The 18,579-nt window shown below is 38.3% G+C and overlaps 2 protein-coding genes across 2 annotated transcripts; both read left to right on the top strand.

Moving 5' to 3' along the window:
• The first annotated feature begins 8,308 nt into the window (after positions 1–8,308).
• LOC122652982 (rust resistance kinase Lr10-like) lies at positions 8,309–10,472 on the top strand. Its single transcript, XM_043846885.1, has 2 exons — positions 8,309–9,511; positions 10,462–10,472. Exon 1 carries the CDS (start codon positions 8,459–8,461, stop codon positions 9,506–9,508), a length of 1,050 nt encoding a protein of 349 aa, XP_043702820.1. The 5' UTR covers positions 8,309–8,458; the 3' UTR covers positions 9,509–9,511; positions 10,462–10,472.
• Positions 10,473–14,627: 4,155 nt separating this feature from the next.
• LOC122651004 (LEAF RUST 10 DISEASE-RESISTANCE LOCUS RECEPTOR-LIKE PROTEIN KINASE-like 2.4) lies at positions 14,628–18,165 on the top strand. Its single transcript, XM_043844350.1, has 2 exons — positions 14,628–15,449; positions 16,855–18,165. The coding sequence occupies exons 1-2, from the start codon at positions 14,630–14,632 to the stop codon at positions 18,084–18,086; spliced, it is 2,052 nt and encodes a 683-aa protein (XP_043700285.1). The 5' UTR covers positions 14,628–14,629; the 3' UTR covers positions 18,087–18,165.
• The last annotated feature ends 414 nt before the right edge of the window (positions 18,166–18,579 follow it).

Here is an 18,579-nt window from a genome sequence, read left to right as displayed (position 1 = left end):
TAGGGAGTATCATGGGACCATGATTTAGGAATCGCAATTGGATCAGTCAAATCTATCGATTCGTATCGGTATCGATAGAGACCAATACGAATCTTGGCTGATTTAATACCCATCCATTGTACAGACCAAGGGTAAAAAAGTAATTGAAAATCAATTTATATTAAAAATTAGTGGTAAAATTATTCGTTCCAAACCAATACAGGCCAATCCAGATTGATATCAGAATGATACATAACCAATACTGATTCGTAATTAAAACCTTGCATTAGACGTTCAACTTGACTCCAAAAGGTAATGCATAGGGATCCAACTCCTCTCTTGTGAGCCCAGAGCCCAGTGCCCAGTGACGTATCCAACAGTTGGGCTACTAGGTGGGAGGTAAAATATACATCAGGCCCCACGCAGACTCACATCCCCACATGTGCAACATCCCAGCCGTTGGATGCTCATTGAGCACTCCGTGCTAATCAAGCTGGAAAAGTCGTGGTTACTAGTAATTGCTTTTTTTGACTGATCCCGAAGAAAGACTAGTATGGGAACGGAATATGCGTCGCAACTTCGTTCTTTGTCATTTAAAATTTAGAAATCAATGGATGTGGAGAAATAGTTGGTGATGGAATAGAAACCAAGATTTTATTTTGATAGAAGGAATTGAAGCAAGATGGTTCTCTACACATATGGAAGGCATCAAGGATGATAATATGCAATTCTATCTAAAGATCATCAATTGGTACATCATCAACACACATGCATGGCCAAATATTCCAAAGTAGTTTTTGCTTCAAATTCAAATTGCAAAGCTTGATTGCGGTTGAGTGTACATGGACCCTGCAGTTCTTTTTTATGAAAAGAAAATTAAATTAAAACAAGAAGAAAATATCTACATCGTTTCCATGGTATACAAAATTTTGCTTTTCTTGTAAGGTATACTGGACCACCCTTGGGGCCGCGGTACATCTATTTCTACACAACAATGGGGAAAAAAGTGAGTCTAGCATTGTGAAAAAAGTGAATCTACCTGTGATGCTTTGTGGTGGTACGTCTATTTCCACACAATAATGGGGAAAAAAGTGAGTCTACCTTTGACGCTTTCTTTTGCGTGTACCATGCTCTCTGAATAAAACTCTATTACATCGATCCATGCATGAATATTCCAATATGAGATGTTTTCTTTGTTTTATTTAACCTATCATTCCAAACAAAGTTGACAATGAGACAAATAATCATATTTCAGAAAACAAATGGACAAAATATAGGATAAGACTGGAAATGCATAGGGATTCGGCTCCTCTCCCATGAGCCCAGTGCCCAGAGAGTGCCCAATGAGGAATCCAACGGTTGAACTATTAGGCGCGCATCAAAATATACATTAGGCCCATGCAGACACACATCTCCACACGTACAACATCTCAGCCATTGGATGCCTCACTGAGCACCTCGTGCTAATCAAGCTGGAAAAGTCGTTATTTTTTTTGGGTTTTTTTGGAAAAAAATACTTTATTATTTGAAAAACTCGTGATTACTAGCAATTGCTTTCTTTGTCAAGGTAGTTTGTCATTATATATTGGCAAATGAGGAGTACCTAGTGACTTTTGACTTGTCCCGAAGAAAAACTAGTATGGGAATGGAACATGCGTCCCAACTTCGTTCTTTGTCATTTAGACTTTAGAAATCAATGGATGTGGAGACAGAGTTGGTGATGGAATACAAAACAAGATTATATTTTGGTAGAAGGAATATTTTTTTTGGGCAGAATGGTAGAAGGAATTGAAGCATGATGGTTCTCTACACATATGGGGAGCATCAAGGATGATAATATGTAATTCTATCTAAAGATCATCAATTAGTACATCATCAACACACATGCATTGCCAAATATTCCAGAGTAGTTTTGCTTCAAATTCAAATTGCAAAACTTGATTGGTTGATTGTACATGGACCCTACGATAAAAAAAATTAAATTAAAACAAAAAAAAATATATCTACATTGTTTCCATGGTAGACAAAATTTTGCCTTTCCTGTAAGGTACACTGGACCACCCTTGTGGCCGCGATACGTCTATTTGCACACAGCAACGTGGAAAAAAGTGAGTCTAACTTTGACACTTTCTTTTGCGTGTACCATGCTCTCTGAATAAAACTCTATTACATCGATCCAATCATAAATATTCCAATATGATGTTTTCTTTGTTTTATTTAACCTATCATTCTAAACAAAGTTGACAATGAGACAAATAATCATATTTCAGAAAACAAATGGACAAAATATAGGATAAGACCGAAAATGCATAGGGATTCGGCTCCTCTCCCATGAGCCCAGTGCCCAGAGAGTGCCCAATGAGTATCCAACGGTTGAACTATTAGGCGCGTGTCAAAATATACATTAGGCCCATACAGACACACATCTCCACACGTACAACATCTCAGCCATTGGATGCCTCACTGAGCACCTCGTGCTAATCAAACTGGAAAAATCGTTATTTTTTTTGGGTTTTTTGGGAAAAAATACTTTATTATTTGAAAAAATCGTGATTACTAGCAATTGCTTTCTTTGTCAAGGTAGTCTATCATTATATATTGGTAAAATGAGGAGTACCTAGTGACTTTTGACTTGTTCCGAAGAAAGACTAGTATGGGAATGGAACATACATCCCAACTTCGTTCTTTGTCGTTTAGACTTTAGAAATCAATGGATGTGGAGAAAGAGTTGGTGATGGAATACAAAACAAGATTATATTTTGGTAGAAGGAATATATTTTTTGGACAGAATGGTAGAAGGAATTGAGGCATGATGGTTCTCTACACATATGGGGAGCATCAAGGATGATAATATGTAATTCTATCTAAAGATCATCAATTAGTACATCATCAACACACATGCATTGCCAAATATTCCAGAGTAGTTTTGCTTCAAATTCAAATTGCAAAACTTGATTGGTTGATTGTACATGGACCCTACAATAAAAAAAATTAAATTAAAACAAAAAAATATATATCTACATTGTTTTCATGGTAGACAAAATTTTGCCTTTCCTGTAAGGTACATTGGACCACCCTTGTGGCCGCGATACGTCTATTTGCACACAACAACGTGGAAAAAAGTGAGTATAGCTTTGACAGTTTCTTTTGCGTGTACCATGCTCTCTGAATAAAACTCTATTACATCGATCCAATCATAAATATTCCAATATGATGTTTTCTTTGTTTTATTTAACCTATCATTCTAAACAAAGTTGACAATGAGACAAATAATCATATTTCAGAAAACAAATAGACAAAATATAGGATAAGACCGGTACATTGCCCCCATACCACAACCCGTTGTGTGTGTGTGTGTCTCTCTCTACCTCTTTGAAATGACCAGTGACCCCTCTTCTCTCCAGTAGTCCTATATGATGCTTGTCCCCACCCCTATTGGTGTTGTCCATTAATTCATTCTTGTAGTGGGAGTTTTGTGAGATTTCAAAAGAGTCCCTACATGCAATATTGGAAGACAACGAAGAAAAGTACTAAAATACTTTAGGGCATCAAGGATCACATATTGACATGTCCACGTATTGATGATGGTTTGAAGTTGACTGGTTATTCACACTGAGACTACTCTACTCTGGATTTGGAGAAACTAAAAGATCCACTTTGTAATACATATTTTATGCTTGTGGAAGAAGTAGTATCTTGACAAAAAAAATGTAAATCAGCCAAAGACTGCATTTTTTACTATAGAAGCGAACGTAGTGACATATTATGAGGCAGTCTTTTACGCGTCGTGGTTGAAGTATTTTGTCACGAATCTTCGAGTTATTCCGTTTACAGAGATACCAATATGGATCTTCTGTGATAATACCGCGATAATAAGATTCACTAACAACACATGCTTTGTGAGTTGCTACAACATATAGAGATTAAATAATTTATTATAAAAGAAGATGTTCGGGATCATCGTATGACAATAGAACACATTGGTATTGAGGAATGATAGTTGTCTCTTTCACTTCTTTCACTAAAGGGCTTCCACCTTATATATTTGTAGGACATGTGGGTCGGATGGGCTCTGTAAATCATTATGTATTTGGTGTTTTATCAAGAATATTGCAATATTAATAAGTTTTTTTATTATGAAACTTAGGTTTCTATCATTTATTATGTTTGTCCTTTACCCAAAAAAAAAAAAAATTTATTATGTTTGTCTACAGTAAGATTTGATATGACAAAAGCTCATAAATGACAAAAGGCATTAAGATTTTCCCAAAAAAAAAAAATCATTGTAATAAATAGAAGAAATGTCCAACATATTGGAGTGTAAAAGAAAATTGAAGCGTAAAATATGGTCATACATCAAACACATCTCAAATTTCACTTGACATGTAGCATTGTGGGCGAAGTGGGATAATGTTAGCTGATGTGGCCCAATTGACATATTAGCATAAGAGTGTCTGTAACATGGGAGCTTAATACAAGAGTAGCTTTGAAAACAACTAAGGAAGCTCTATACATGGTAACCCATATGATTGAGATAAGCATTTCAATTTGATAAAATGATATTTCCATTAATCCAATGGTCAGCCTACAAAATCACCAATCAACATAATTGAGAAGTGAAGAGAAATTAGATGAAAACATTTTCGATAAGGAAAAAAACAATGGACACACCAATAGTATGACCGTAAATATTTATTCTTTGGCAAAAGTTTTTCTAGATCGGTAAATCTAAAAAGTTGTCTTAGATTGACACAAAATTTTGCTATCTAGAAGGTTGATGTGGAAATCTAAATCGTACTAATGTCTAGGAAAATGACCTAGATTGGTAACATGTTGAATTTCAGATATAGATTCAATCATATGCTTTTCTATGAATTGACATATTTTCTTGTATTTTTAATCATCTATTTCCTTTTTTTTTTTTTTTTTTTTTTTTTAAATCTTTATTTTTCTATTTGACCAACTCCATTTTAACGAAAACTTGATATGTGAGCCTGGTCAAACCTTGGGTCTACCTATCTACAAAATTTCAAGCTTTATCAAAAATGCAACTTCAAGCTTTATCAAATGTGGTAGATATTGATGCTAGATTAGAGAAACTATCCACTTGCCATTTTAATTCAGACCCCATTCAGATATACGATAAAATTATGTGATGTGTCCCTTGTCAATTTGCAGTTGTGGCAAATTTTCCTCTCTAAACTCTAAAGTTGAAAATTTTCAGCAAAAACACATTTCGCATGGTATTTCTTTGAAGTACTTCCACAATAGTATCGTAGTGATTAGAGGAATTAACAAGAGACAGTTATTATGATTAAATCCTTTTCAATTCCCTATAGGTGCAGTGTGGTACAATTCGGGGCTTAGAACTGGACACCTAGCAGACATGAAAACCAATGATCTGAGTTTGATTGACCCATTTTTTTTTTCTTCTCGAACCTGACACCATCGGATGTTGTGCTTACCAAATATTGAACTCTGTCTCAAACTATACCTTTAGGAAATTGGAGAGGATTTAAATCCAGTGGGCCTCTGTCTGTTAGTTAATTCTATAATCTACAACTTAGAGAGTTAAACTTAAAGGACTTGAGTGCACAAAGCGTAATACAAAACAGCATTTTAAAATGGGCTAATATTTGGGGGCTATGACAAAACCAAACCGGAGACCATCCCAAGTTAAGTCAGCTTGATGCCATCTTGGGCTGGTCCATTGACAGCTCCAACTAATCCATTATCACCTTTGACCAATCGACCTTGGATGACCAACACTAATCTTATCTTATATGAAGTACTAGCACTACGAACCCTCGTCGAAGCTTACGAACGATCACAATCGATTAGCCCTAAAGAAGACTATTCCACGATTTCAATTAGGTCATCATGGGCTGGTCCATTGCCAGTTCCGATGGAAAAGCTAACTTGAAAAAACTAATCCATATAAGCATCTTTGACCGACCCTGGAAGATCAAGACTCCTATTATCATTATGGGTCCGTGTTCTCTATGGGAGAACGTGTCCTCAGCATGTGTGTAGGACCAATGAGAATGCACACGTTGATGTCATGAGGTGAGATTTCAACTTTTTCTAAGGTTTGAGGTGATCATTTTACTCTCTGTCTAGACGTAGACTTCAACAGTACACTTCACACCCCACCCCCACAAAGAACTTTCTTTCTATCATTATTTATTTATTGAAGAAATTTTCCTCCACCACATTGTGAAGGATCACCATCTCTATCAATGACCATAAAAATCTACTCGTATTTATGAACATGCTTTCTACTGTGCACGGTGGCCTATATGCACCAAACGAAGGTCTCCTCAGTCCATTGACCTTATTTATTATCCATACCTGCGATGAAAGTTACAAACCGTCATGAACACTTAGATGGGGATTTAAAAAAGAAGTGGAGCAGAATGTTTTTCCATTATGGAAGAATGAAAACCCATGCCATCTCATACTCATTATTACTACCCTATTAGTTGAAAGTGGAAAATATCTTTACCCTCCTAATGACCTCCGTCTCACCCATTAATGCCTACGGTAAAAGAATGCTGTGGGTGAAGGGAAACCATCCCTTAGAAACTTACCTTTTGACTGTGTTTGGTGGGATAGAAATGAATAAACAAGAATCTAGAAAAAAAAATAAAATTTTATTGACACATGGTTGTCAAAAGAATTTAAAAAGGAAAGAGGGCATCTCATTGGAAAATTATTTGTTGCAATTCTCTGTTCTGTCCATTGCCCCAAGTCCCTCTAATAGAGGAGGACCCCACTCAGTGTGTTCGAGCATAGCAGGGGGGGGGTAGGATGATCATTTTTGTCGCCCTATGAGAGGAATTGCAAGAAATGGATGGACAAGAAATTGTAGGGAATGATAAAGATCCCATCCTCATTTGATAGTAGAGTTGCGTGTGCACCAAGACACATTGAGAGAGGAAATGTTCGTCCTGCCCCTATAAATGCAAAAAATCTACCTCTCCCCTGCGCCAGCAAAGGGGCCACGCTACCATTCTAGGCAGAGAAATCTCTCTCCTTTCCTATTTCTCTTGATAAATGCATATAAATGTCTTCGGACAAAAGAAAAGAAAAGAAAAATAACTCAAATTGATCAGATCGAACTTATTACTTCACTTGGTTCACTAGCTAGTTTATCTGTCTCTCGGACATGGCCGGGATCGGTAGCTTAGTGGGGCGGAGATCAGACTCCATCTTAGTAGTACTAGTAATTATAATCTCTCTTCTCTTCTCTCTACTAGTGCTCGGAGAATGCCAAGGTGACGACGACCACCACCACTGCCCAATAGACAAGTGTAGCCGCCATGGCCCTGAGATCCGATTTCCGTTTAGCCTTGAGCGAAAGCAGCAACCCAAGCAATGTGGTAGCTATGACCCTGGCTTCGAATTGTCCTGCAGCGAGGATGGCCACACTATCCTACACCTTCTTCCAACGACATCAACATCAACATCATCATCATCATCATCATCATCTTCAGGACATATCTTCATAAAATCCATCTCTTACCTTTCTCAGACGCTAAGTATCTTTAACTCCAACAATTGTTTTCCAGCCCTCCTCTTTGATCTCAACTTCTCAATGCCTCCTCATTCTAGTTCAGTCGACGAATCTATCTATGGTCGTTGTTACTTGAAAAATCATGCAAGACCTTTCCAATATGCTACTGCATATGATTACGGCCCTGGTATCACATTCTTTGATTGTTCATCAAAAGATGATGCAAAAGGAGGCCTCTTTCAAGTCCCCATCCCTTGCATGAGCAACTCCAGCAACCCCGAGCATTACTATTTGCTAGTCAATGAAACTAGTAGGAAATTACGATGTTATAACAAACCACGCCATGGAAAAGGTACCTTTTAAATTAATAGAGTTACATAGTCTCTTTCTCAGAATTTCAGCCCCATTCAATTCAACTAGCTGCTGCTATGTATGTGATATGTTTGCCACCTATGGATTCCATTTTAGTGAAAATACCATTCAGCAAAACCATTTCATAATTTTAATTACATAATTAATTTAAGGTTAATAATACTTTGAATCTTAAAAGCATGGTAAATTTGTAAGATCTCTAAATGGTTTGTGCTCCCTGGATCAGAAACAATACATAGAGGGTTCATATCTGAACAATTTCATGAAGAAAAATCAGATTGAGTATATGACTTGTAATTTCCAATTATAGTGGAGTACAGATTAGCATTAATTGGTGCTAAATTCTTGCATTTATTCCATGCAGGTGCGCTGTTAATCAAGTATATAATTACAGGTAATTTATACTTTCTCATTGATCAATGTGTTTGCATACATGTCAACTTTATAGAGTTAAGTTACGATTTGTATCTTATTAGTGATTTTTTTTTTTGAATGCAAATGTAGGTGTGGGCATCCTTTTTTCTTCTTCTAGTACTAATAAGCATCAGCATTAAGGTTTATTGGTCCAGAGAATTGGACAGAAAGAAGGAAATGGAGAATCAACTTAAGGTGGAAAAGTTCTTGCTAGACTACAACTCTCTGATGCCAACAAGATACTCTTATTCAGATGTCAAAAGAATGACCCAACAATTTAAAACCAAGTTGGGTGAAGGAGGTTATGGTAGTGTATTCAGAGGCAGCCTCCCTAATGGGACTCTTGTTGCTGTAAAGGTTCTTAAATCTTTTGGAGGTGATGATGGGGTTGAGATTATTAATGAAGTCTGTACCATTGGTCGAATTCACCACGTCAATGTGGTTCGCCTTTTGGGTTTTTGCTCAGAAGGGTTCAAGCGAGCTCTACTCTATGAATTCATGCCAAATGAGTCACTAGAGAAGTTCATTTTCTCTAAAGATTCTAATAATCCTGCATTATTAGGTTGGTTGAAGCTTCAAGATATTGCAATTGGGATAGCTAGAGGAATTGAATATCTTCATCAAGGATGTGAACAACGTATCCTTCATTTCGATATCAAACCTCATAATATTTTGCTCGACGACAATTTCAACCCCAAGATATCCGATTTTGGGTTAGCAAAGTTATGTATGAAGGGGCAAAGCATTGTTTCTATGACAGCAACTAGAGGGACAATGGGTTACATAGCACCTGAAGTATTCTCTAGGAACTTTGGGAATGTTTCTTACAAATCTGATGTCTATAGTTTTGGAATGTTGTTGCTAGAAATGGTGGGTGGAAGGAAGAACATCGATGCCACTGTGGAGAACTCGAGTCAAGTGTACTTCCCAGAATGGATTTATAATCGTCTAGAAACAGGGGAAGATTTGGGAGTTGAGATGGCTGTGGAAGGAGATCCCAAGATTGCCAAGAAACTAACAATAGCGGCGATATGGTGCATACAATGGTACCCAGTAGATCGTCCGACTATGAAAACTGTTCTTCAAATGTTAGAAGGAAATATGGAAAGCTTAACAATGCCACCAAACCCATTTAATTCAACATCAACATCAGCACCAAATGTTACCACATGCTGTCTTGAGAAGAAATATGATACAAAGCTGACAGTTATATCTGAGGAAGAGTGAAATGTCTCTGCAACCGAACTTTGATGCTGAATTAATGTATTCATGAAATATTTGACTAGGCTAGCTAGCTAGCTAGCTAGCTAATGGTTTTGTAAATCTGGCAAATTAAGCAAATATTGGATGAGACTCTTCTGTATTATTAACATTTGAAGGGAGGGCAACATTAGTATTAGCAATAGTGAATGTCAAAGCAAGTTTTATTTTGGTGAAACACCGAAAAGTTAATCTGGTAAAGTGTTTAACTAAGAAAAATTAGAGGACTTATCTATTCTAGTCCTAATATGTTACTATTAAATTACATCAATAAATAAATCAGAATATTGAGAGAACATACTTAAATGAAATAGAAAATTGTTTTACAGTACTAGAAGAACTTTCCAACTATCTAAACCCGTAACAGAAATTATGTCAGAAATACTGCGGGCTGAGCCGTGTTACTTGGTACCGTCTTTAAGACTGTAGTCATCTCCTATGGTCCAACCGGGAGTATTGTAAATCGCCCTCCAATGGGTTGATTCATTTCACTTAAATGAAATATCTTTTTTTCAGCTACGGATATAATTATACAGTCGCGAATAATATTTTTCAGTGATAGATATATTTAATTGTATACCATTATGGAAATGAATATTATTTTCAGATATGGACATAATTTTACAATCGCGAATAATATTTTTTCAGTGACAGATATATTTAATTGTACCATCGTAGATAAAAATAGGGCAAAAGATCTCTACTTGGTCGCAAGGTCTCTACACAAGCGTTTGAGCCAATGGGTGAGCAGGCTTGGGTATCTACCCCAAGGGCAGTCGGACAGAGACGTCATCTCACAGTGCCTTGTGAGAGGGTGTAGGAAGTACCAAGAAGTAGAGATCTTTTTCCCATAAGGATACTAGGCAACGGTTGTAAGTTGTACATTACCATCACCATATATAATTAAAGACGATGGAAAGTATGTTACCATCATCTTAAATAGTTGTTATTGTAGTGGTGACTTTTGCTGGTGAATACAACACTAAGGTACCGTTTGACAACGTTATTTTTCTGTTGTTTCTGTGCTATTAATGTTTTTAGCACACAATTAGCACAGAAAACACGTTTGAGAATCTGTTTTGTTTCATTTGTTTTTTATAACAAAAATAGAAATGTATAACAATTTATGAATTTAAAAACGTTTTTGTCATAACAACAATTTGGTGGATCAATCTTCCAATATGATGATTTGTCTTTTCTAATTTAACAACCTTTGGAGTTATTGGGAATTGTTCCAGGCCCTTCTCAATAATGGCAGCAGCACACAAATCACAATCATAAGTGGCAGCAGGGGTGTGGCTCGATTGAGAGAGAAAGATAACCAAGAAAGAAGAAGATAGAAGATAAGAGGAGAGGGATAACAACTTCGGCTCTATCAGCCAAGCCTCTCAGAAGTATCTGTATCAGTTCGTTTGAATCGGGCGATCCGTACCTATTTTGCACTTTGCCGATCCCGTATTGGTGACACCGTAAGGGCAAGGGGGTAAATTGGTTAAAAAAATCTATTTTTAAAGGAAAATCAAGGGCAAATTTGTCCGATACGGCCAATCCTTGTCGATATCGATCTGGTACCGTATCGGTTTTCAAATTGACCAATACCATGCACTAAAACATGTGTATGATGCCAATCTCCCTCCTCCATTGGTGTGGCACGCTGGTGGTGTGTTTATCGGTCTCCCATATAAATATGGACAAAGTTTTCCTCCACCTATAAAGGACGGTTCACCCACCATCCTAAGCCTCACAAACCCGAATAGGGTTTTAGTATCCTAGGATCTCAATCACCATCCCATTCAATGTGGGTGGAGAGAAACTCGGACGACGTACCAGTTACCAAAAAATAAAAAAGATGGACGTACCAAGTGGAAAGGCTTTCCAATGTGGGCAGTGCAAGATATTATTGCAGTGGACATTATTCCTGCCCTTCCCTTTCCAAGACAATGAAATTTTGGCTAATTTCTGCCTTTCATCACAGTTTTAGAGGAGATGAATCGACTTGACTTGAAGGTCATGGAAAGACTTTTCAACTTCTTTGTCTTATTGGATGTGGAGGAAGAGGTCCTAATAAAAAGACGCCAAAGAACGTTCTTCAGATCGTTACCAAACGCACTCTAAGAGTGTTCAACACGGCATCAAGACTAACATGCTTCCATCTAATGATCTTTAAATCAGTACATGGAACACACATTACCAAATAATGCAACTGCTTCGCCCTCAACTCCAGAGAATGGATTGTGCACAACTGAGTTTTGTCACGAGTCATACATGGTGGCTAGTCATTAAAATGGGTTGATAATTCTTCCCTTACGATCTGATCCTTTGTCTTTATTAATCTAACCCTCCATTCAACAAAACTGGCCATGTGTCAAATTATAAGCTTTAAGAACCCACTAGGAAAAAGAATATCTTGATATAGTTGAAAATAAATAAACAACAAAAAAAGAACGCTACCTCGTCGTGTGGGGCTCTCCTCTGAAATAAAAAATCGCAACTATGTTGATGTTTTTGTGTGTGCTCTCATTAGCCTTTGCATTGGTACAAGTGCTACATGACCAAACAATGATCTCCTCATTAATAAACAAGACAAATGGTTTACTTCAACTCTAAAATCTTACATTTGGGCAATCCTGACCATGCCATAGTTATCCAAATGGTCAAGGTGTCACATGAAAACCCTTCCATGTGGCACAATTATGTGGGCCACATAGGAAGACCTTCCAATGTGTGGGCCGTGCAAAGAATTTATTGAATTAGAGATCACTATTTTCCCTTTAACTCTTAAAAAAACGAAATCCCATAAAAAAGGAAAATTACCTGATTAGCCACTATTAGGTTTGTGTTTACAAAACTACCCAAAATAGTGGTTGCACCCTCACTAAAGACCTTTTTTGACAGTTTTACCCCCACCTAGCCCCTTCTCCAATCTTTTCTGACTAGACCACCTGCTCTGAATCACCTTCTTCCTGCCACCCCTGCTCCCACCATGCCCATGCATCCACACGCCCCCACCTGTCCCTACCTCCCTCCTTCCTACTACCCAACCCATCCCTACCCCGGCCCTGCTCCAACCCAACCCACCCCTCATCTTCTTTTGCAAACCCGCCCACCCCTTGGCTCTCTTTCTCTCCTTATTTGGCTATACATGTGCTGCCACATTGAAGTGCTATAAGACAACAAATAATTGCAGAGATGGAAAACAAAAACACCCATTGTTTGTGCAAGTTTAACTAAGATTTTCCTGGAATTAGTGCAAAAAACAAACTAAAAGAAGAAGCTCAAAAGTTTGTGTTTGTCGTGTAGAAGCTCACATAGCTCAATTGAATATTAGTTGCAAGAAACACATTTGGAGGTTGAAGACATCTGATGGAGAAAAATAACCATCAAATCTCAGAGATTGATGCCTTGACTTGACAATAGTCCCAGTTTTTTCGACTTCTCATGTTTTTTTATCTTTAGATTACAAAACCAGAAACTGTTCTGATCTTTCGGTTTAACTGCCGATGGATTTATTCGATGTGGGCAACATCAGAGCAGAGAAAGCGAACGCAATGCCGAGGTACCGTCGTCTTTGAAAGATAGAGAATCTCCAGCCAGTATTTCTGAGAGCTATGTGAGGTTCTGGTCAGCTCTCCTTCGTCTTCCTAGTAAGGCCCACAACACCGTCCCTGAGGTAAGAGTCGCCAAGAGGAGTAAATTCCTCTCCGATCACCATGTCCCTCTGCTGTAACCTCTCCCACCCCGTTCTTCCTCACGCCCCACCCCTGCAATCCTCCCGCCCATTCCCTACAATCCTTCCGCTCCACCCCCTGCAATCCCTCTCACCCCGTATACCCAACACCTCTGCAACCTCACTATGCCCAGCCCCACCTTCCCCTATCCCTGCAATCCTTCCGCTCCACCCCCTCCAATCCCTCTCGCCCCGGATACCCAACACCTCTACAACCTCACTACGCCCAGCCCCACCTTCCCCTATTCCTGCAGGGGTGCTGGAGGGTTTGTCGATGGAGGAACAATACACTGTAGAGGTTCCTGTGGGGGTTTAGGTCGGTGGTGGGCGGAAGATATGATGTAGGATGGTGGGGCAAGAGGATTACAATGGACATGCCGGTGAAACAGGGTTGGGTTGGAACAGGTTTTTTAAAATCCTAACCCAACTCTGAGTCCTCTTAGTTCAACCCAAGCCCAACCCTGTCGGGCTCAACCCAGCCCAGCCCGGCCATGATTGGCCTTGATTGACCCTTACTCTCGCTAGGGCTTGGCTGGCCTTGATTGGCCCGGCCCTGATTGACCCTTACTCTCGCTAGGGTTTGATTGTTCAATAGATAATTAGCCTTTTTTTGGTAGACCAACAGATATTAAATACAAAATAAAAATTACAAAATGTAATCAATAAATTGTAAAACATAACCTAACACAAGACCGGGTCAGGCTGGGCTTAGCTCGAGGCCTCAACCCTGGCCCAGCCCAACCCTGAGCCTGAAAATTTCAACCTTAACCCGTCCTTAGGGTTGAAAAATCCAGCCAAGCCCTCTTCGGGCTCAGGGTGGGATCAGGCCGATAGGGGGCCAAACTTACACCCCTAGGACAAGGTGATCGAGAAGGCGAGGTTGAGGGGTAAAACGGTCAAAAAACATGCATGATTGAGGGTGTAACACTGTTTTGGTTAAGTTTATAAACTCAAACAGTAAATAGATAGTTTTATCAACACAAACACATCATCAGTGGCGAGGGATGAAATTTTGGCTTATTTTCACCCTTTCACCGCAGTTTGAGAGAGGGATAAATCATAAATCGACTTGACTCAAACCACGGCCAAGAAGGCAAATGTTTTCAAGCGGAAAAGCACCAGAAGAAGTTTGGTTACATCCAGCTCAACCAATGATGGTTTGATGGATGGAAGGACTGGCTGGGTTTCAAAAATTGTCGAACCTCTAAGATTAATTGATTCTTTCTTATGAGTTAACCATCCATCTTCTAAACTCATAAGAGATTCAATTCCAACTTCCCTTCCAGAATCTCCCGATGAGATTAATAGGTGGAAAGGAATTCGGTTTCATATATAACCTGGTAGTGACCATGATGATGATGATGGTTCTTGTTCTTGCTTCTTCCAGAGTGGTTGCGGTCGTTGATGAGGGACCAAAATGTTCTTCATACTGTGGAGATATCCACAACATCTCCTACCCTTTTCGATTAAAAGGCGATCCCAGTAATTGCGGTGATTCTTTCTATGAACTCACTTGCGAGAACAATCAAACAATCTTGCTGATTAACTCCCAGAAATATGTCGTCAAGCACATCTATTACGAAGCTTTGCAAATTCGAGTCGTCCATTCTGCTATAGAGAAGGACAACTACTGCCCCTCTCCACCGACTGTCCTGAAGCCAAGTGAACTCTTGCTTGCTAATCCAATCGTCTGGGATACGCCTTTGTTGTCGTATGGCAATATTGTTTTCGTGAATTGTTCAGCTCCGGTGGAAGACAATTTCTACTACATACCCTCTGCTACGCCTTGCCCTTTCAACAACAACAGAAGCAATAGTTCCTCTTCTTCTTGGCATATTTACTCTGTTTTTACGAACTGGTCTGAGTACTACCCATCAGCAGCAACGACTGCTTGGAATCTCCAAAAGAACTGCAACGTCATTGCTGCTTTTTCAGTTGCTGATCCAATGATTTGTAGAGAAAATTTCAGTCGTCATGCCCTGAATCATTCCTACATTCGATCTATTCTACAGACGGGCTTTGATCTATCATGGGATGATCCCTTACATTTATGCAGAGACTGCTGGGTTCATGGGGTCGACTGTTTTGATACCTCCAATCAGGATTATTCATATGACGGTTTGGAACACAACTCGGATTGTCTTACTTACTGCTACAAGAAGAGATTTTCATCTCTTCGCTGTAAGTCTTCTTCCTTCGCACATCTAATTTAGCCACATGTCCAGGTGGACGGATTTTGGAATTTTATTTTTTTCCTGGCGAAATCTTATCTCCATCCTTTTCGGTTGTTCTATTCTGCGATAAGTCTGGTGACGGTGCTATGGGTTTTTAGTTTTTACCAGGGTTTTAGAACACGGAATCGGCTGGAATTGATCCCAGGAATCCTTGTATCGGTCCATGGATTTGAATACTCAATGATTCTGATCATGTTTCTTGACATGAATCGGTCATATCGGATAGGCTAGATTTGGGATCGATCATGCCCGAGGCTGATTTCGATCAGAATCAAACGTACAATTCATCAATCCGCCCATTCATTATTGGGAACTCATCAAAGATTTTTAGCTGTATTGCTAGATGAGTAAAAACTAAAGAACGAATGGGGGAAGAAATGTCAGACTTTTTCCAGGCTAACTCGAACCTTAGTTTCGAGGCCTTGAAGTTGTGTTTGTTTTTCCCTAATTCTTGTTGTGCTACCTATTTTTGACATTTTAAGCTCAATCCATGCATTAATTTCGCATAAAGAATACTAAAAATATTACTTGTGGTTTTGATCTAAGTTTGATATTGTATATTGTTCTTGGACATGGTATCGAATAAGGTTTGACCAGAATATAACTCCTTCAATATAAATGAGATTTAAACAATCCTGGACTTGTTGGAAAGCTATCAAACTAGTCAAACTTAACTTGGTGTGTGCGAATGCTGTCAAAATCGCTCTGAATGAAAGTATTTGTTTGGACATCAAAACAAATGAAAATTTTACCGCACTTTTGGTTTTTAGCAATGTTTTATCATATTAAGATTCATTGAATTTTTAGATTTAAGAAAAACCTCAGCATTAGAAAATTGAAAGTTGCACCCACCGTCGAAAATTCAGGTTTTTGTTCTTGAACTAGGGGGTTGATTTTTTTTTTTCCTTTTGGAATTTGAATTTTTAACTATTTTTATTGGATTCAAATAAAGGGTATTTGCTTATTTATGAATAATATCTTAAGTAAATAAAATATAAATACAAAAACATTTACTTAAGTAAATGAAATACAAACACAAAAACATTTACTTAAATGATATTAAACATAACTAAGTGTCTGTGTCCTGGTTTCTGGAATAAATACATGGCTGTCCTTTCTTATGTTTACCATGTTTCTATTACAACTTTCGTCAAGTAACGCAGAACTTCGTCGGGATTTATATTCCTTGTTCATCGGTAATGTTTTTTTATTATTCTTTTGCTAAAATAATTTCCTTGAATGGTCATTTTCCTCTACTATAGAAAGAAATTTCCCTGGCACATTTTCTGATTCTTTTCTCTTTGGATTTTAATTGTTTGACAGAAACTCATCAAGGCAGGAACTTTGGTAAGATTATCCAAAAATATTGCCTACCATAATTAAGAATCATTCTTTAAAGGGTGACGAAGTACTCATATTAATTAATGTATCTGTTTCTCCACCTGCAGCATGTTACATTTTAGGAGGAAGGGAGCTCATTGGCATTTTATGTATTTCTGCATTTTTGTTCCGTAAATTTAGAAGAAGGCATTTATGGATGGATACTACAGTTGAAGAGTTCTTAAGTAGTTACAAGAATCAAACCCCAACAAGGTACTCTTATGTCCATATCAAGAAGATGGCTAACAATTTTAAAGAAAAATTAGGCGAAGGAGGCTTTGGCTCAGTGTTCAAAGGAAAGCTCACAAGTGGAAGTCTAGTTGCAATAAAGATGCTTGGAAAATCCAAAGCAAATGGGCAAGACTTCATGAATGAAGTTGCTACTATTGGAAGAATTCATCATGTCAATATTGTCAGACTAATTGGGTTTTGCTCTGAGGGATTAAAAAGAGCTCTTATCTATGAATTCATGCCTAATGGGTCTTTGGATAAGTATATATATTCCCAAGAAGGCGACATCAACGATATATTAAGTTGGGAAAGGACATATGAGATTGCGTTAGGGATAGCTCGCGGGATCGAATATTTGCATCGAGGTTGTGACATGCAGATTCTTCACTTTGACATTAAGCCTCATAACATTCTTCTTGATGAGAATTTTCAACCTAAAATTGCAGATTTTGGACTTGCAAAATTGTACCCAACAAATGACAACACAGTGTCAGTCACTGCTGTTAGAGGAACCATAGGGTACATGGCCCCAGAACTAATTTACCCTAACATTGGAGGCGTATCATACAAATCTGATGTTTATAGTTTTGGAATGATGTTGATGGAAATGGCAGGGAGAAGGAAAAATTTGAATGCATTTGTGGAGAAGACAAGCCAGATTTACTTCCCATCATGGGTTTACAACAGGCTTGAACAAGGGGAAGACATGGAATTGAGATATAACACAGAGGATGAGAAGGAAATCGCGAAGAAGTTGATCATTGTGGCATTATGGTGCACTCAGCTAAAGCCTGTGGATCGTCCTTCTATGACCAAAGTTATGGAGATGCTAGAAGGGAGTCAGGAACTTTTAGAAATGCCACCAAAGCCTTTCTTAGCTACTGATGAACAATCATCAGTACCTAGCGAAGCTGCAGGTCCAACAATCCTAAGCATGAATACAATGGAGTTCTCAATCACTGCCAGATCATGATCAGTCTTGTCTTCTCTGCAAATTGGGTACTGCTTCCTTATTTAGTTTATGTTGTATTTGGTATTTTAAAATCATCCTTTATGTGTGTTAAGAGATATGTAACACGATAGGGGGAGTCCCCCTATCGTGGTTTCCTTTATTAGTTTATGTCTTAATTGTTAGTTTCCTAGTCTAAGTAAATTTTTTGTTTTAGACTTTAGGTTTAATTAGGTAAGAGTGATATTCCTTTTGTAATTCTGTTTTGGTTTAATACAAATATATATTGGCTAGTACGGTAGAATACATATTCTATCGCACAACCCTTTTCTCCCATTGTTCTCTCTTCTTCTCCATCTCGTTCTCTCTTCTCTCTTCTCTCTTCTCTCTTCTCTTTGCCAGGCGCTGGTTACAGGTTCTGGGATTCTTTAACCAGTTGTCGGTTTGAGAGTCGTTTTTAAATTCGTTTGGTTTCAATGAAGATTCTTGTATGATGAAGCATGTGCCTATCGATTTG

This window comes from Telopea speciosissima, chromosome 2 (assembly GCF_018873765.1).
Source record: "Telopea speciosissima isolate NSW1024214 ecotype Mountain lineage chromosome 2, Tspe_v1, whole genome shotgun sequence".
Lineage (NCBI taxonomy): Eukaryota > Viridiplantae > Streptophyta > Magnoliopsida > Proteales > Proteaceae > Telopea > Telopea speciosissima.
This window is presented reverse-complemented; position numbering and strand designations above follow the sequence as displayed.

Bases quoted from the DNA above. Each gene is read 5' to 3' on its own strand.
- LOC122652982 (XM_043846885.1), top strand. From the start codon at position 8,459: ATGGAGAATCAACTTAAGGTGGAAAAGTTCTTGCTAGACTACAACTCT.
- LOC122651004 (XM_043844350.1), top strand. From the start codon at position 14,630: ATGGTTCTTGTTCTTGCTTCTTCCAGAGTGGTTGCGGTCGTTGATGAG. The intron at 15,450-16,854 runs GTAAGTCTTCTT...AACTTTGGTAAG, and splicing joins GAGATTTTCATCTCTTCGCT to ATTATCCAAAAATATTGCCT.